This window comes from Euleptes europaea, chromosome 6, assembly GCF_029931775.1.
Source record: "Euleptes europaea isolate rEulEur1 chromosome 6, rEulEur1.hap1, whole genome shotgun sequence".
NCBI classification, from domain to species: Eukaryota; Metazoa; Chordata; class Lepidosauria; order Squamata; family Sphaerodactylidae; genus Euleptes; species Euleptes europaea.
Genome location: NC_079317.1, coordinates 103,914,575 through 103,933,964, shown reverse-complemented (window position 1 = coordinate 103,933,964; position 19,390 = coordinate 103,914,575). Strand labels below are relative to the sequence as shown.

Here is a 19,390-nt window from a genome sequence, read left to right as displayed (position 1 = left end):
CTCCCAAGGTCGCGTCACATCACATGCTACTTTGCATGGCTTTGCAAACTCCGAGTCCAACTCCAAACGGTCTATTAATTTGTATTCATTCCAATGGGAAGATCATGGGGGGACCCCTTCCGGGCCCCATAACTCGGCCCCCCCTGCCCCAATCGTCACCAAACTTTGGGGTTCTTGCAAGAAGGGTCCACTGAAGCTACGCTGAAAGTTTGGGACCTCTACCTCCAAACATGCCCCCCCGGAGCCGTGGAAAGCCGCAATTGTGTTTTTAGTGGCTTTAAATGACCGAATTTATTTGCGAACTCTGACCTTGGTGCTGAATTGCACAGATCCGAATTGGGGGAGTTCGGACTTCGGCATTTCCCAAATCAAAATGGGCCGAATTTTGACGAATCCGAATTTTACTGAATATTTTTTTTCAACAGCCCTACTCATTTCTTCACTGACTTTATGTTTGTTAAGGCTGGTTGGGAATTTCTAGGGGAAACCTAAGAAAATTAATTTACTATTTATTAAATCTTTCCAAGAACTAGTGAAGTTATCTTTAGCAACAAGATCCAAAAACCACTCTGTGGGCTGGGGTCAATGAACATGATTTTGATTTTCATTTTTAAGGCCTCTAACCAGGCTTTAGATTCAAGGGAGTGCTGTGCAATTTCAGTTCTAAGTTCAGTACCAGCCACACAACTGGGAACCCCTGAGATGCTTCATAAGAAGTATAAGAGCGTTCCATCTATTTTTTCTGTTACTCTCTTGATCCAAATACTAACTCTGAATAATAACTGGGGAACTATTTTGGCATTAAATGCCTTAAGAGCAGCAGGGACATATCTGGGACCTTTTGTATAATACAATCTTAATAGTGCTCTTGTAGAGACTCTAGCTGCTGGGACATTGAGCATATATGTGTGTTCCATGAAAGGTTATTTATTTTTGTAATACATTATGTTTTCTTTCTATGACCTATTATATGGGATTTATCAAACTGCAATCAAATGGGGTTGTTATGCTAAATAGAGGGGTCTCCCTTTATTGAAGGAATTTAGCTGGAGGCTGGTAGAGCTTTGCAAGAGGTTGGCATAGGGATCATTGAAACCAAATTTTACGCAGATGAGTGCATCAGTGGAAAAGGTTCCCGAATAAAGAGGCTTTTTAATAATTTGAAGGGTTTTATTAAAGACAGTCAAATTCATTTACACATTCACACAAATCCCAATACACACAGAACTAAGAAAGCAAATGTATGAGGGGGTGTACACAAAGATTAGAGGTTCCCAGAGGGAAATTATATTTACCTGATCCGGGGAGTGAGGTCTAGAGGGGCAGCTGCAAGAAGGACAGGAGAAGAGGAACTGCACACACAAGTGCAGGGCTCAAGTTTTAGATCCAAGGGAAAATGCTAGCAATTTACTATGGCAAATGGGGATATATTTATCCCCAAGAGAGGAGTTGGAACCTTGGTCTTACTTGTTCCTGGCAATGCCTGGCAATGGCATGTCATTGCCAGTGGACAAAAGGTTTGATTGCTCTAGATTGGATTAGGAGTAGGAAAGAGATTAGAACAGATGAGGTAGATTAGAAACAATACCTGGGTACTCTTAGCTAATACCCCTGAGCATTGGCTATAGAGTTAGAGAGGTCTGGGAAACGATCTGCCAGCATGAGTCACAGGGCTTGAGAATTTTACTGTAGAAAAAAGCAGCCAGACTGACCCAAAAGTGCTGGCAGGAAAAGAAATATTATTTTGGAGGATTGGGGAGAATATTATATGTTGCCACTGGCTAACAACTGAATTGGAAAAAATGAATTGATTCTCTTCTCAAATGTGTTATTTCCCCCCCAAAGAAATCTGATGTTTAGCCACTATAATACAGCATTTTTTAAAAAATCTGAAGCACTTTACACTCACAAGAATTCTGTGTAACCTTATGGAACTGGGAATTGTGTACATACTTATTTTACAAGTTATTTAATTATTTATTTTGCAACATTTCCCCAAGCAAATAAATTAAAAATGAAACCATGAAAAAACCAGGCACTGTTGGATCTTCCAACTACCATTGCTCCTTTGTCCATCTTGGATTAAGATCCAAATGGGAAGCAATGACCTTACATCCTGTGATTTTGCTGGACAATGAGTTTGCTTCTCTGTTGCAGGAAGAACATAGTGCCCACCAAAAGGACTGACTAGATAGTGAAAAAATTTCATCCTGACAGCCATGTCTTCTGCATACCTTGTACTGATAGCTGGATCCATCTTGGATTGAAGCCCAGGTAAGAAATAAAGCCCCAATGTTTTGTGGTTCTCCCGAAGAAATTTTTTACCATTCTACTACCAAGGGAGGTAGGTACCTTGTGAAGAACAATGTGTTTTCAGAAGAGACTAACTTAGATTGTGAAGGGAAGCATTCTGCTGGCCACACCTTCTGCCTAGTCATATTAAAAGATTTTCCTGGACACTACTTTCTTCACAGCATCCTTTACTTCCCCGTTCCTTAAACTATAGATAAGGGGGTTCAGCATAGGGATCACTACAGTGTAGAAGACAGACACTATTTTGTCCTGATCCATAGAATGGCTGGAGCTGGGTCTCAAATACATAAACAAGATAGTTCCAAAGAATATGGTGACAGCCAGTAAATGGGAAGCACAGGTGGAGAAGGCTTTATGTCTCCCTTTAAAAGAGCTGATTCGTAAAATTGCAGAGAGGATGTAGGCATAGGAGACTAGAATTGTAAGGAGGCAGCTTAATTCATTGAAACTGGCGAAAACAAAAATGATGATCAGATTGATCTGTATGTCAGAGCAAGAGAGTGCTAGGAGAGGGGGAGTGTCACAGAAGAAATGGTTGATGATGTTGGAGTCACAGAATTGTAGCTGAAATGTAAAATAGGTATGTATTGCTGCATTAATGAATCCTGCTAGAAAGGAGACAGCTACTAAGTAGGCACAGACTTTCCAAGACATGATAGCTTTGTAGAGAAGTGGATTACAAATGGCATTGTACCTGTCATATGCCATTGCTGCCAAAAGGAACCCCTCAATGCCTGCAAAAGAACCAAAGAAGTAGAATTGCACAGCACATTCAGTGAATGAGATAACATTAACATCAGCTAAAAAGTTCACCAGCATCTTAGGGGTGATGGCAGTGGAGTAACAAAAGTCAACAAAAGACAAGTGGCAGAGGAAGAAATACATGGGGGTGTGTAGTCGAGAGTCAATTCCAATTAAGACCATCATCCCCAGATTTCCCACCAAGCTGATAGCATAGATCCATAGGAAGATTACAAAGAGTGGAAGCTGCAGCTCTGGTCGATCTGTCAGTCCAAGGAGAATGAACTCATTCACGCTGGTGTAATTTTCCTTGTCCATTATCTCACCACGTGCATTTTTGTTCTCCTGAAATGTGAAAAACATGTAGGACTGACAGGTCAACTTGTGTAGGTGAAATATGGCAAACAGATTTTCAAATTCTATCTTCACAGCAGATCCTGATATAAAGACAATTGACTTTAATGGGAGTGTCTGCGGTTTTCAGTTAACATAACGTGATTTCCTAACAGATGTTCTGTTTCTGAGTTTCCTCCTAAAATCTCACTGTAAAGCTACCAGTCAACATCAAGATGGACTGATTGCACTTGTAGAAAACAGGGAAGGAATGACAGTTGTAAATTTCCACATTTAGAGCTGATTCGCATGATACATTTGAAAAGAGACCCCCCTCCCCCCGCTTGCATGCCTGATATGCCCTTGTGGGGATAAATATGATTCAAGTCACTGGATATGGATAGCACCAATTACCAAGATTGCATTACCATTTTCCCTAGTACTGCAATCAGATAAATTGCTGTATTTTCTAACAGCAACATTCCTTGATCAGGGCCAGTATTCTAAACTGTCCTGTATTAACCACATTCTAATCCACTCTGGCATTTACAGTAGAATAGAAGGTTAAAAATCGATGTTCTAGAAGCAAGTAAGGTCAGTTGTTGCTGTAACTCTGGACAGAAAGGGAACCATTTTATTAAACTCTTCATCTGGTTAAAACTCTTCTGCCTCATCATTTTAATGCCTTCTGGGTGCAATGTAACAATCTGGTTCAATCCATTTTAATTAATAGGTTAAGGAGGTCAGGAGGCTATGGCCAGCACTTGTCTTTAAGTATATTTAGATAGAAGAATCCTTTTACTCTTTCCTCCTTTATCCCTTCTTGCTTCCAAGAAGATATTTGTATAATGCTCTGGAACTCTGCTTTAAGAACCAACTACACTGTGTTAGGACTCCAGTAAGCAAGATAACTAGTCGGTTTTGTTATTTTACGCATTTCATTACCACTGAACTATATGTCTTTGTTTTTTCCCCATAAGTATTTTATTTTGTTTTTCAAAAATGAACAAAACAGATATATTACAAACTTACATAGTTGACATAACAACATAACAAAACACACTACAAAAACATAAAATCTAAACTACAAGAAAAAACAATCTCATTCTGTACCTGGGTAAAACAGATACTAGTATCTTGCCATTATTGTGATACTGGCTTTTATATGCCTTGTTTTTAACATCTTTTCTTGTTTCTCCAATAAAGCCTTCTTTTATTTTATGGTGTGTGTATTTCTCGGGGTGTTACTGAGATCAAACCCAAGTAATGTCTGATTACATCATTGCACCAAAGCAGGGTGAGCCTTGACAAGCCTACCCAGAGGTGGAGGTTTTTTTCTCCCATCTTTGTAAATAATGTAGGATTAGGTGGTGGCCTTATGAGGCTGATACAGTTAGTCACACTGAGATATTTATGGATGAAGGGCCATTCCTTATCCAGGCTAGCATTAGGCTGGTGTAACAAGGTTGGTTGTGTAACAATACCCTTCTATACCCCCTGTAATATGGACCCCCTTGGACTCTCGTGTCTGTACACTGGGACTGTTGCTGAATGGCAGGGGAGGCATGGAGAGAGACAGCACCACACTCCAAGACACAGGAGCATCCCAGACACCCCACTGGATGTTGCTGTACGGAGCAAGCAGGAACCTGCGAATGGCACACAACACCTGGACCCGGAGAAGGGAAGTGGACCTGAACTCCATCTTGGATCTGAATGCAGAGCAGAACAGAGAACTCCAAAATGTGCTCCTGAGCCTCTCTGCCAGAGACTCGCCCCTGGAACAGCTGCCTTCCTGGACACCTTTGCATAACCAAAGACACGGCCGACATATCAAGATCTGCCTGACGACTTCAGACTCAGAGCAATAGCGTTTCCCCTTTCCACACCTTAAATTCCTTCTCAGGGCAGGCTAATCCCATCTTCTCCTTCCCCTCTCTGCTCCCAGTTCCTGCCAGCTGTCAATAACACAATCACCGAGTGATTGACAGTCATCAATAATCCCCTCATATTCTGATCATGGCCCACTCTGGCCCACACCTTTTCACCACTTAATCTTTCTCCAATTTTAAAGCAATGTTACCTTTGTGCCCCACTGCTCACATGCCCTGAGTCAGTCTGCCCCAGAGGGCAGAATTTTACTATAAAGCAAAGAGCCCTGGTACATGTCCATGTACCAGGGCTTCTCCTTCGAATCCAAAAAGAGCACCCTGTGTCTCTGCACGGGTTTCTGGCTATAACACGCTGGTTTGTGTAATAGTACCCCCCCCCCAACAGCTTCCCTCCTTGGAACCTCACAGAACAGGTAGCTATTGACTCTCTTTACTGCTATCCCTTTTAGAACTCTTATGTGTGTGTGTGAGTATTGATTGCAATTGCGCTTGTATGATTTGTAACCCTTTCCCCCTAAATAAAGTACATCCTGTTTTGACTGCATTCAGTCTCTTGAGTCATTTGTTCCATACTGGTTTTGCTCACCTTGCGTAGTCACAGGAATAGACCCCGCTAAAGCCTCTCGTTAGTGCACTAAATTTGTCTCCAAACTGACTAATTCCCCCATTAAAAGTTGGAGACCCCAGCATTCCCCGTAACAGATTTGGTGTTTGAACGCGGGCATTCCCTGATTCTCTTGTAAGAGCATGTGATTCACAACCACGTGTTCTTGCGAAGAATCAGACGTCAAGGGAACCCAGCCAGAAGGAACAAACTTTACCTTTGTGTGACTGATTTTGGTGGAGAATTTGTGTGTGTTGCAAATACCCCCGGGTGGTTTCTTTTGTGGGTAGGACTTGGGATTTCCCCCCTCCCCTAGGAGAAAAAACAGTGAAACAAATAGCGCTAAAAATCCTGTAAAATAAAAGCAAGGCCAACTTTATGCTTAAAAGTCCTCGGCAGCACCAGAGGATACGTCCTTTGAGACTGTCGAAGTACTCCCCCACCTTAAAAATCAGCTCCTCACTACGACGCGCCCCACAGCCTGACAAACTAAAGAAGTGGATTGCTAAAAAGGGAGACAACCCCTGAGAAGCGGGCTCCTTTAAAGGAACCGACCCATTTTAAAACTTCCGAGAGCACTTTCTCCAGTGCTGCAAGGAAAAGAAATTAAGAGGAGCAAAACGGGACCTTTTTGCATCCTGGGGCTTGTGGGAAGTGCTTCGTGGTAGCACTGACACTATTCAAGAATTATATGACACCAATGAGGAATTAAAAAAGGAACTAGCCGCTGCAGGGCAGCCTACTCTCAGCCATGCAGGAGAGTAAAAACAAAGAGGAGGATGCACTGGCTAGAGCAGAAGCCTCTGAACGGGACTACTTGTCTATAAAGGAGGAGCTAGCGCATGCCCAAACCGCAGCGGTATTATTGGCTAAAACAGTGCCCAATGTCATGCAGGATACAAGAATACATGAACCGTGTCACGAGGAAATAAATAGGCTTAAGAAACAATTAGGAGTACACCAGGCAATAATTTCAGCAGTTCACCCCACGTCTGTGCCCCCCTTTTCTGAAGGACACCGTCCAGCGGTCCTTCCCAGTGCCCCGATAGATCCTCAGTGGAACCCCCATGAAGGTAAAGAACCTGCTCCGATCCACCCGGTCACTACCTGCGTGATAACAAATCCCAGGAGTGGCGGCCACATACCCACCTCTCAAACCATTAGGAAAGGGTCCCGTGGAAATCAACGGAGATAAGAGCCTTCGCAGATCAGCTGGGCCCCTTAGATCAGGAACGCTATGTCACACGGCTAACAAAGGTCAATGCCCAGCACCCATCTGCAAATGGGGAAGACCTTACCCAGCTGGCCAGACTGCTTAAACAGTGCAGATTTGGATGCGAGAGCTCATTGCCCTGCTATGGCCTGAGCAGCCCAGAACCCTCCTCTTCTATGGTGAAGTACCGGCTCCCGGGGAACCCCCAGAACCCTACATAGCCAGGAAAAAAATGATTGAGATCCTCACGGAACTCGTGCCAGTAACACAAGGCACACCAGATTTTGACAGTGATGTTTTTAAACAGGTGATGTACCTTGGCCTCAATTCCCAAACTAAAGCTATGCTAGGCCCCATTGACCCCTTGGATATGTCTTGGATGGCACTATCCAATAAACTCTCCAAAGCCTCTATCCTGCTTAGAGATGCGGGGGACACGGGGGGATGCCCGTGGCCCAAAAAGCTGCACATGGCTGTAACCTAGAGCCCATTCAGCCCGTCAGTTATGCAAACAACGGGCCCCATTCCCAATTTAAACAGCAGCCTAATGAGCTGGAGAGGGGAGAGCAACCACGGTCCTGCCCGAACAACAATAAAACCTACCCCCACAGCGGAAATAATAATAATCCCCCTAAAGGCAGAGGGAGAGACGGGGATCGCACTGGACCTGGAGGCGGACCCCGTAATTGGCAGGACCAGAACAATGGCACCAATTCAGGGCCCCCTCAAAGGTACCAGGACGAACCTAACCCCGGATGCCAGCAGTCTAATTGCCACAACCCCCAAATACCCCAACAATCCAGGCAGGATCCCACGCCTTGAGACAGGGACTCCCACAATGGCCAGGTGCTACCCCTAAAGGACGTAGACAACTTTCGTGCAGGAGTGTGGGAACAGCTGTGCCAAATGGGGTTCGACATGAATTGATTCGATAGGGAACCCACTCAGTTCCTCATCAACAGTCTGGTAGAAGCGCTGCAGGACAGGCGCCGCCCTCCACCTCTCATAAGGAAAGTGGAAGAGTCATGCAACCACCCTGAATCTGGCCATGGGGAGGACTTGCACTAGGGGTGCCCAGAGTCAGCCCCTCTCCCACCAGGAGTAATCGCCAGGCTCATACCTGATGAATGGAGGAGACTGATGGTTAAGACAGACATCGGGAGCTCCGGGAAAACAAAATCTGCCATGCTCCTAGTAGACACTGGAGCAGCCCTAAATATCCTGCATCCGGATTTAGCTGCTCTGGGGAGGGGCACCTTTAATACCATGGCCCTAGAAGGGTTTGGAGGTGCCGTTCACAGCTCCAAAATCTGGGAGTATATCCCCACCAGAGTCGGCTCACTCCAGACTCATATTGAGGCATGTGAAAATAATAAGGAAGACCAAGGAATCTTGGGCACGCCTTTCTTAAGGGAGCATAGAATCACAGTAGACATTGCTAATGGACTCCTATGGTCCATTTCAAATGGCCCTGGATCCATTTCAGCAATCCATAGATGTGCGGCCCTTAAAGCACCCCTTCCCATCCATAATGTGACTAAAGACCCCTGGATAGAACAGTCCCGGATGTGTGGATCTTGGATAAAGCTGAATGTGGCACTGTTAAAAACGTATGCCTGCTCATTGAAGGCAGGAATCCCCCTCCACAAAAGCAATAAAAATACCTCGCGGATGCAGAGACTGGCATAGGAAAAACCATTGCCGGACTCTTACAATGGATGTAATTATCCCCGTGCAATCAGTCTGCAACGCCCCTCTCTGGCCAGTTCTTAAAGCAGATGGTGTCACGTGGTGGATGACAGTAGATTTCAGGGCACTTAATGCCGTCACCCCACTGGTTGCCCCAGTGGTGGCCAAATACAATGAAATCCCTCCAAGCCTTTCTACCTCCAACTAGCCACCTCAGAAAGGAGCATGGGTGCCACTCTTTCTCAAAAGCAGTCTGGTGCCCTCCATGTTGTTGCCTACGCTTCTAAAAATCTAAGCCCTGTAGAGCTAAAATTCAACCCGTGAAAGGATCTGCCTGGTGGGGGGCTTAACTCACTGGGAATTCATCATTGGAGGTTCCAAGGTGATTGTGCAGTCCTCACACCTCCCCATAAAATACATCCTCTCAGGCAAAATTCAAAACTGGCAAGTTTCTATTCCCCAAATTGCCCAATGGATGGATACAAGCAAAATTTACCAAACCCATTGTTGTTTGAGCAGCATGTGGGTGGGACGAGAGGAGGCATAGTATGGATGGGATAAATGAAGTTTGCAGTAATGCTGACCAGATTTGGAGCCAGGGTGCAGTTGCACATCATGTTAATAGCTGTTAGAGGCATCCTGTTAGTGATCCTGCCCTTAAAAGTAGGTGATGCTTTATGGATTATCTCCACTTTATTGTAACTATAGCTGAAGACAGCCCATTTATTTCAAAGGACTGAGGAGCATTTTATTCTTGACTGATCATCATTAACTGTACTGTCCTAAGCACAGTTAACACCCTTCTAAGTCTATTGAAGTCAATGGATTTAGAGGGGTATAACTCTCCTTCAGATTGCACTGTTAATGAAGCAGATCAGCCAAGAGAAAGCCCTAGTATAAGCCATATATTTGGAGTCTTATGTATTCATCTGATGTGAACAGGCACAACAAAGATAGTTTCAGGTGGGTAGCTATGTTGCTCTGTGCTCAGAAAGCAAAATTTGAGTATAGTGATGAAAATACCCCATCACTATGTTAGCTCCATAAACGATTACTAATCCAAAGCAGGAATAACTTTAAACATTGTTGCAAGTTTTTTAAGCTACTGTAATCTTCCATTACTTTATAAAGTATTTTTATTTCAAAAAAATATTTCTTGTTTTCTGCTTTAATTTCATAATTAGCTGCTATTAATGATGAGCATGGATGGTGTCTCTTTCATATGGATGGTATACAAATTACATATTTAGATATTACAAGACAACATATTGGAGAAGGAAGATCCCATCCAAATAAATGCCATGAAACTAAGGTTGCATATAATTTGAATTCATAATATATGATCCATACTCCAAATAGTTTGCAGACTGTTTTAGCCAGCCTTTTGCTGTTTTTTTCAAAGAGGCAACATAGAACACTTTAGGTGAAAGGGGATGTGCTGCATTTAACATACAGTAATTTCTTATCATGAGATTCCCCAGCCCCCCAAATAAGCAGGTGCTTATTTGATAACAAGAAAGCAATTTCTCTCTGATCCTTATCCATGGCCTTCATCCTCTATTTCTTTGTGGATATTTTGGTGGGCAAAGATTGATGTTTACTTTCCCCAACAGCTTTCTGCAAAGAAATTGCAGCTACTACTTTGCTGTTCCTCCCTGCACTGGTTTATAGGAACTTAAAACCACCAATAACCTGACCTCCCTCCCATCCTCAGGGCAAAGTTCTCCAAAAATCAGCCATGCTACAGAAAGCTCTGCAAAGGTCCATCACCAGTGCCTTTCCTTAGATTCCTTGATAAAGCAAGTACTTACAAAACAGGTTGAATGATAGGTAGATTTCTAGCTTTTGCAGCAATGCACATGATGTAACAATGAAAAAAGCATGTGATCCTCTAGTAATTCTCTTCTGATATCATAGCAAGCTTACAAGCATGTCCATCTGAAGTTTATTTTCTTATTCCGTTTAAGCCTGTCAATGGTAACTATAAAAAGAAAAAAGGGATGGGGAGTACAAATGTTGACTTCCCATGGATAAGGGGCTTTATATATGGCTTTGGCTGTCCTGTGAGACTTCATAACAACGATATGCTCCATGGATCTAATTAAGATCTGACTTGTCTAGAAAGTTTTTACCTGTTTTATCTGGCATACTAGCTGCAAATAAAAAAATTATTTATTCATGAAAAACTAGTATATAGAAAGCAACACTGAGTATAACTAGCTACCCCCCCCCTTGGTAGGGCCGTAGTTAATGTCTGGTTACTTCATAACAATAGAACTATAAAACAAGGTTTCAAAAAGATGGCATCAGAAGCATACTGTGGGCTGATCTCTGTTGTTTTTAATCACGGCATAGTTTTCAACTATATTATATTTAGCTGGCTGCTTTCTTACTGTTTACTCATTTATTGTGATTTAGAGGTATTTATTTTTACTGCAAGCTGCTTCAGGTGCTGTGTGAATTTACCATATAATTATTAAATATAAATAAGCAAGCAATTTCACATTCTCAGGATCATTTAATGAGAACCTTGCACCATATTAGTGCTCACTATTAGATGAAAGAATAGTGTGAATGTTTCCTCACCTTTTCAGAGCATGTATGCGTAATGTGGACATTTCAATTCATGTTGCTGATCATGGATACAAAACCAGTGCATTGTAGGTATTCTGAATGACTGTGCAGTACAGGGATTTGTTCTTGTGTATAGTGGAGGATGAAAACACTCTAACCCACTAAGGGAGTTAGCCAGCTCTCTGTTCTGGATGACTCTGTTCAGGCCTGATTCAGATTTAGGCATGCACTTAAGAAGCCCTATGCATCTAGTTAGTTTTCCTAAATGAGATAATTTAATTCCTAGCAGGAGGTGTACCTCAACGACATTTTTTATTTGTTATGGGTATAGCCCATAAGTAATACTATTGGAGAATATTTGCTTCCATTTTATCATTTATTACCATATAACTATATGCATCTTTAACATTGACTAATTCAAAAGGACATTATACCATCTGTGGAGTCGGGGAGCTTGAAAGGGGTGAGGCACCTTTAAGAGGTGTATGAGGAAGCTCAGCTGGAGCAGTAAGCCTGTGGTTTCGGTATGGCCAGAAGGAAATTGATTGGGGAGAGGGTGGTTGTTAGGGGCCAGAGCCACTAAATCTGGGGAAGGTATGCCATTAGGCGGTTAGGAGGCTGAAGGGAGCAGGCAAGTCCGGGGCCCTTCCTAAGACACCCAGTTGCAAGGCTGACTCCGGGGGAGGATTTAAGGATGGCTGCATTGAGGAGTTGGGCAGCAGAAGACGCAGAAAAGATGAGCGGCCAAGAGTGAGGCATTCATGTTGGCCCGGGACAGGTGAGGTAATTGAGGCAGCCAGGTCAAGGGATTGCTGTAACTGCCCTGGAAAACCTCTATTGCCTGTTGAGCTCCTGGGGAAAAAATGAAGAAGAAGAAGAGTTGGCTTATTTACCCTAATTTTCTCTACCTATTTAAGGAGACTCAAACTGGCTTACAATTGCCTTCCCTTCCTCTCCCCACAACAGACACCTTGTGAGGTAGGTGAGAGAGTTCAGAGAGAACTGTGACTAGCAAGATTACCCAGCAGGTTTCATGTGAAAGAGTGGGGAATCAAATCCAGTCCTCCAGATTAGAATCCACTGCTCCTAAGCACTACACCATGCAGGATGAATAAAGTTTGATTGCTTCAAACCTGCTCCTCATTCATGCTGCCAGTCCGCAAGGGATGGATGGTTGCCTCTGCCCAAGCTTGCTGAGTATCTGTGATGGCCATGCAAGCTGGACAACTGAACCTGGAATGAGACTCTGTGGCTACACCATCCTTTACTACTACATAGTTAATTAAAGGAGAGCAATTACATGAGTCCATAAAAGCATCTTACCCAAAGACAAGCAGGTCACAAGCAAGGAACCCCTTCTACAGAGAAGCTCCTGGTCCATTCAGCTTCCCATATTTATAGGTTTTTCCTAACTATAGCTAGCTGTCCCATTTGATAAAGGTGCACATTCTTGGTTAACTAATTATCTAATAACTTCAAACATCTACACTTGAAATGTCTTCTTTAAATATATGAAGACTGTTAGTTCATTCTTGCCCTCACCTGGATGGCCCAGGCTAGCCTGATCTCGTCAGATCTCAGAAGCTAAGCAGGGTCAGCCCTGGTTAGTATTTGGATGGGAGACCACCAAGGAATACCAGGGTTGCTGTGCAGAGGAAGGCACTGGCAAACCACCTCTGTTAGTCTGTTGCCATGAAAACCCCCAAAAGGGGTCTCCATAAGTCGGCTGCGACTTGACAGCACTTTACACACACACACAGTTCATTCTTACTACTTTTTATCATAACATAGTCTATTTGTCATGAGTCAGCCTGCTGAGGCTTCCTCTGAGGAAAAGGAACTGGAAGCAGCAGATAGTGAAAGGGAAGAACCAGAGCAGGCACAAATAGGGCTGTTGAATTAAAAAAAATTCGGTATAGTTCGGATTCGGCTGAATTCGGCCCATTTAGATTTGGGATATGCCGAAGTCCGAACTCCTCCGCTTCGGGTCCGTGCAATTCGGCAGGAATTCAAAGTTTGGGAAAAAAATTCGGCCGAATAAAGCCATTAAAAACACAACCGCGCCTTTCTGCGGCTCTGGGGGGGCATTTTTGGGGGTAGAGGTCCCAAACTTTCAGCAGAGCTTCAAAGGACACTTCTTGGAAGACCCCCCCAAGTTTTGTAAAGATTGGGTCGGGGGGGGCTGAGATATGGGCCCCGAAAGGGGTCCCCCCACCCTTAATGTGCATCTCTGAGCAGAGCTTGCCACCCACGCACAAAGCTCCCAGCCCCGACAAACAGCTGAGAAGTTTGCAAAGCATTACAACACAACTGCAAAGCAACATGACTGCAAAGCAACACAACCTTGTAAGCAACACCTTTGCAACTGTGCAAAGCAACACCTGACACCTGGGAGTTTGCAAACCATGGAAAGGGACAGAGGCAGCTAGCTATGCATAATGAGCAGGAGGGGTGGAATTTCCCCTTTTGCATGGGACTCCAAATGCATTCTTTAAGTCACCATTTGAAAACCAGTTTTGAGCAAGCATCCAAATAGACCTAACCACTCTTATGAATGAGGGAAAACCTGAAGACACACAACTGAAACCCACCCTCAAACCAGGGAGAGAGAGACTCGAGGGGGAACACACACCCCAGGCAGAACCGGCAAAAGCCCCCTTTGGGTTCCCCCCCCCCACAGAAACTGCTCCCTCCCCACACACACACAGACTCTGCTTCCCCCCCACACACACAGGAGAAAAATTATAGATTAAAGCCCCCAAAGGGGTCTTACTGTGGCTGTCTTCTGTTCCATCAGGAGGGGCTGGGGAGGACTGGGTAATCCAAGACGATTCCATTTAGGCACGGGACGTTTTGCTCTGAAGATGCATACAGGATCGGCTGATCCATTCATCCCAATAGGGAAAAGGAGAAAGGGGAAAGCCCATATCTTGGGACCCCCTGACCCAATGTTTACAAAACTTGGGTGGTCTCTTAAGAAGGCTTGTCTGAATCTCTGCTGAAAGTTTGGGGTCTGTACTCCAAAAATACGCCCCCTGCAGCCACAGAAAGGAGCAAATGTGCACAAACACCCCCCTCTCTCTCTCTCTCTCCCCGGCCGGGCCGCACATCAGCTGATTCCTCCAGTACTCAATCCTGACTGATTGGCTAGAAGAAGACCCAGCTTGGCCACCGATTGGCCGGGGAAGGAGAATGCTGCTTACTGATGGTTATGCTGCTTACTGACGCCCCGAATTGGCTGGATTTATTCGTGAACTCCCGAACTCGCTGAATTCGGCTCCCCGGTTTCCCACCATTTTTGAGTTGGGTTCATCCCGAACTAAAAAACACTGAATAAGGGGAAATTCGGCTGTTTTTCAGTTCGGGCCGAACCGAATCAACAGCCCTAGGCACAAAGAGATGAATGTTCCCAGCAACAGCTGGTTCCTCTTAGGCTTATTTAATCGTGCATCCAGGTGGGTGTGGAAACAATTTGTGCTACCACCTTGTGCTAAACTGTGACTTGACCTTGGAACTCTGCTTGCCTATGACTCTGGACTGAACCCTGACTATTCTCTTGGACTGTGTTTGTACTGTTTGGAACTGAACTCTACAGATACACCAGCTTTATCTTTGGACAGCTCTTGACCCTGGTTCCCTGCCTCTGGCCCTGGGACATGACACTATTTAAAAATAGTGATTACAAGTTTTCTTATATATGTGAATATCTATTGGCCCTCAACCAATACACCCCATCTTTGAACTAAATCATTGTTCATTGGGATTTTTTAAAATGAAATCTGGGGGGGGGGGCATTTTTCAATGTAGAGTCACCAAATTTTCTTGTATACAAGGACTCTCCTTTTATGAACTCCAAAGTTTGGTGATACTGAATATTTAAGTTAGAAATAGTGGGATTTTGGATAGTTAGAAAGGATCATCTCTAAAGTCATCATTTCATAGGTATGTACTCAATTGACCCTGGCACTTCCCACATTAGGAGTGTATGCACTAACTGTATGTATTTTTATATATATTTACCCCATGTGCACTGGAGTATTTTTTTTTAAAGAGGGCTACGACTGTGGTAAACTTTAGTAGAAAATATAGGAGGGTGGAATGAAACTGAATTCTCAATTGAATCAACAATAACCTAAACTCTAACACTGTAAGCACTTGTTCCCGATGCACCCCCACAAGCAACACTCGCAGACAGGTAATCCAAAGAAGAGTTGACTTTAATGGAGATCATGCAGGTCTTCAGAGCTTGCAAAAGTAAAAAGGCAGGAATGGGGCAAATGGGACATACAGCAGACTATATGGAGAAACAGGTCATATCAAGATAGCACAGGTTGGCATGGAAACCCCTCAGTCCAACGGGCCAGGCTCTCACGAGCTTCAAAGCCTGAGAGGAATGCAGTCATTAGGAAAACAGTCCTTGAGCAAAGCCGAGTATCTGTGAGAAACCAAAACTATCCCTGAATGCAGAGAGCAGGCCTGACAAACACACACATTATACCCTTCTAAATTCTTAAGGCTACAGTTTTTGCAGGATATCTTAGTGTGGAGTATCCAAGCAGATGTTGTGGGACTTATTTTCAGGTGAGCATGTTTATAATTAGATTGAAATTTCTAGTGTTTTGTATAACTAATGCCAATAAAGGCTTCGTATTCGTATTCGTAGATTGAAATTTGTTAAAACCTGTCAGGCCACCATTGATTATTGATACATCATGTATTTTGTCCCCCTTTCAACTTCTTTGACCCCTTTTCAACTTATGTATGCTACATTATATATATAAATACTTTTATTTTAACCTCTTGTTAATTTTCTGAATCTGAAAAATTTATTTTGTGTGTTCTGTGCCGTAATTTAGTAAGAACACCATGTAAATGTGTTAGATAAATAGCCTTACTGAAGCATTTATTTAAATACCCTTACTGACATCTGTTTACTAGTACATATTGGGTAATGTGTGTTGCTTTTTGTCTTCCCTGTCCAGACTTCTAACAGAACCAGTGAAATATCTGTTTAGCCGGACCTTTGACACAATCAAACTGCTGAACTTCACAATGTCACGGCTGGAAAACGTAGAAGTGAAGGGGTGATATAATACCTTCAGTTGTTGCCAAATACCTTGTACTTAATCACAATAGCATTTTTGAGAAGCAGATTCCAAAAAGTTATCATACATACTTAAATTTAAAAACAACATTTTCTTCAAACCTTGAAATTATTATGAAATGTCATGTAGTCTGTCACAATCAACAGAGCAATAAAACTTAACTATCAACATCTAGATTCTAACTGGATTTCAACCAACAGAATTAACTGAAAATGCAAGGCTTCATTGTTTATTAAAAACAAAACACTAGTTATGAAAAACATCTACTATTCTTACTAAAAATGACACACTATTCTTTCTCAGTACTCTGGCTATCAAGGTTAGACTGAAATCAGCATGCAAAATTCGTCAGTCTGCACAGGCTTTCCTGCAGTTGAGCAGAATTTTGTTCATATACTGTCTGGCACAGGCCTGAGTGCTCATATTCTTTAAAGAAATGTAGGTGGTAAAAAACAATCTCTTGGTGGGACCTCCCAAGACTACATGGCCTACATGGGCCATGTACTAATTATTATTACAATCATATTAGTGGTATCTAGAGTATAGCCCTTTTGTGTATTGTATGCATTTCAGCTAGATGAAAGAGAACCTTGGTTGTGCTGTTTGTGACTATTCCTTCAAGAAAGCTCTTCTTGATTCTGGTTTTTTTTATTTATTTAAAAACTTTATTACATACATAAAAATTACATACCTACATAAAATTGGGAGAAAGAAAAAGAAACAAAAAATATCAATCAAAATTACATACTGTTACAGATAAAAGTAATAATAATAATAATAATAATAATAATAATAATAATAATAATAATAATAATAATAAAAGATAACGAACTCAGCTACGTATATTAAAGACTCTCCATGTTCTAGATTTTTGAAAGTTTTTTTCCATTCTGGAGATTATTGGGATCCAGACAGCATCTAGATCTTCCATATCTTTATAATTTTTATAATAAGTTTATACATAAGTTTGTTTAACTTTATCTATCCAATTGTTTAGGTCTGGGAATTTGTTTGTTTTCCAATATCTTGCAAAGTTAATTCTTTTTGTATATCATTATTTATTAATTACTTCATGTATACCCTGCCTTTCTCCCCAATGGGGACCCAAAGTGGCTTACATCATTCTCCACTCCTCCATTTTACCTTAATTTTTATCTTAATCTGTGAGGTGGGTTTGGCTGAGAGAGTGTGACTGACCCAAGATCACCCAGCGAATTTCCATGACACGAGTGGGGATTCGAACCAGATACTAATCCAACACTCTTAACCACTACATGACACTGGCTCTGGAGATGGTTTGTAATTCTAGGAGCTTTCCAGGGCCCCACCTGGAGATTGGCAACCGTGGATGCTGGCAGTGACACAAGGATGCAATTTGTTCTGAATGTATTGGGCCAAGTAGAGCTCTCATATATATATCTCACTCCCACACTGTTTGCCAAAATAATAATAATAAAGACATCTTTGCAGGCAGACATTACAGGGGGGTTTGACAATCTGGTCAAAAAGGTTGCCTACTCTGGTCTCATAATGAATCATACATTTATTTATATGTATTTTACAATATATGTGTGTGCGAGGGTGCGTTTTATATCATATTTCATTAGACTGTTTCCTCCTATGGTGAGAAGGGGCATCTGTTACATTTGCTTACCAAGGCACATTATGTTGATCTTGGGCTGCATCTACACAGCAAGTATTCTCCATTTCCTTGTCATGGCTGCCACAAATTCAGAGGCATTCACACAAGCACCAAAGCATCAACATGGGAGCCTGTGTGTACTTTCCTCCACTACCACCATTTCTCCTGCATCCTGCCACTTCAAAATAATTAGTGTATCAAGGAGTATGTGTGTATTTATTTAAATGATCTATTAGGACGTTGCCTTCCAAAGGGTGATCCGTGACCTGGTTCCCTGGTAAACATTCCCTGATCGCACCACGATGAGCAGGGCCGTGATGCCCCATTGTACAGGGCTGCCAGGGAGTATGTGAAGGCCCAGATTTCCTGCACTGCCAGGAGAACTGTGCACTTCACATCCGACATCTGGATTAGCCTGCAGTCACAGCATGGGTACCTCTCCCTAACTGCGCACTGGTGGTAACCCAATGACCTTCTGGATAAGGGTGTGGGGAGCAGCGCTAGGCAGGGTGAGGGCCAATGGGCTGGCTATCACCAGGCTGTACTCTATGCTGAGGAGTTCGATGTAGTACACACATTGGACAACCTCGCCGCTGCCATGACAGAACAGTTAGCATCCTGGGTAGGCCAGGTTGTCACCATGGGTTTCATGATGACAGACGGTGGCAAAAACATAAGGCAGCAACATTGGGCCTGGAGGCACGGATTTACTGTGCAGCCCACTTTCTCAACCTTGTGGTGAGGGATGCCCTGGGCCTGGGCTCCAAACAGGAATCCAGACTGGATGTCGTGACTCGTGATTTCCAGCATCTCATCATGAAATGCCGGAATCTCATGGGTGACTTCTCACGCTGTGTGAAGGACAACTTTCTTCTGCATGATATGCAGACCCAGGGAGGTGTGCCAGAGCACCGCCTGAAGGGCGACATCAGCAATCTCTGGAACTCCACCCACGCCATTCTTGAGCATTTGGTGGAGCAGAAGAGAGCCCTCAGGGCATTGTTCCATGAGAGCAATACGTTGCAGCAAGAGAGTCACCTCAGCCGGGATGACTGGCTGACTATCTCTCAAACTGTGGAGATCCTTCATCCCTTTAAGGACTACATACAGTTGCTCTCCTCTTACACAGCTACGCTGGCTCTGGTTGCTCCCACGATGCATGCACTTCATGAGAAGATGGCCAAGTTTCTGGAGCCAGTCAAAGGACGTGCAGAGTACCTTCCAGCGGTGTGCGTTGGTGCGGAGGCTGCAAGGCGGTCTGACAACCCATCTTCAGCCTGTCTC

At 43.3% G+C, this 19,390-nt stretch overlaps 1 protein-coding gene across 2 annotated transcripts; it reads right to left on the bottom strand.

Moving 5' to 3' along the window:
- Positions 1 to 431: 431 nt before the first annotated feature.
- On the bottom strand, positions 432 to 8,556 carry LOC130478759 (olfactory receptor 1020-like). 2 transcript variants are annotated; one of them, XM_056850966.1, is made up of 2 exons: positions 2,464 to 3,372; positions 432 to 446 (listed from the first exon to the last, which is right to left on the bottom strand). In XM_056850966.1, the coding sequence occupies exons 1-2, from the start codon at positions 3,370 to 3,372 to the stop codon at positions 432 to 434; spliced, it is 924 nt and encodes a 307-aa protein (XP_056706944.1). The 2 variants fall into 2 exon arrangements, with proteins under 2 accessions (XP_056706944.1, XP_056706942.1); XM_056850964.1 differs by lacking the exon at positions 432 to 446 and adding an exon at positions 8,536 to 8,556 and having other exon boundaries at positions 2,440 to 3,363.
- Positions 8,557 to 19,390: the final 10,834 nt, after the last annotated feature.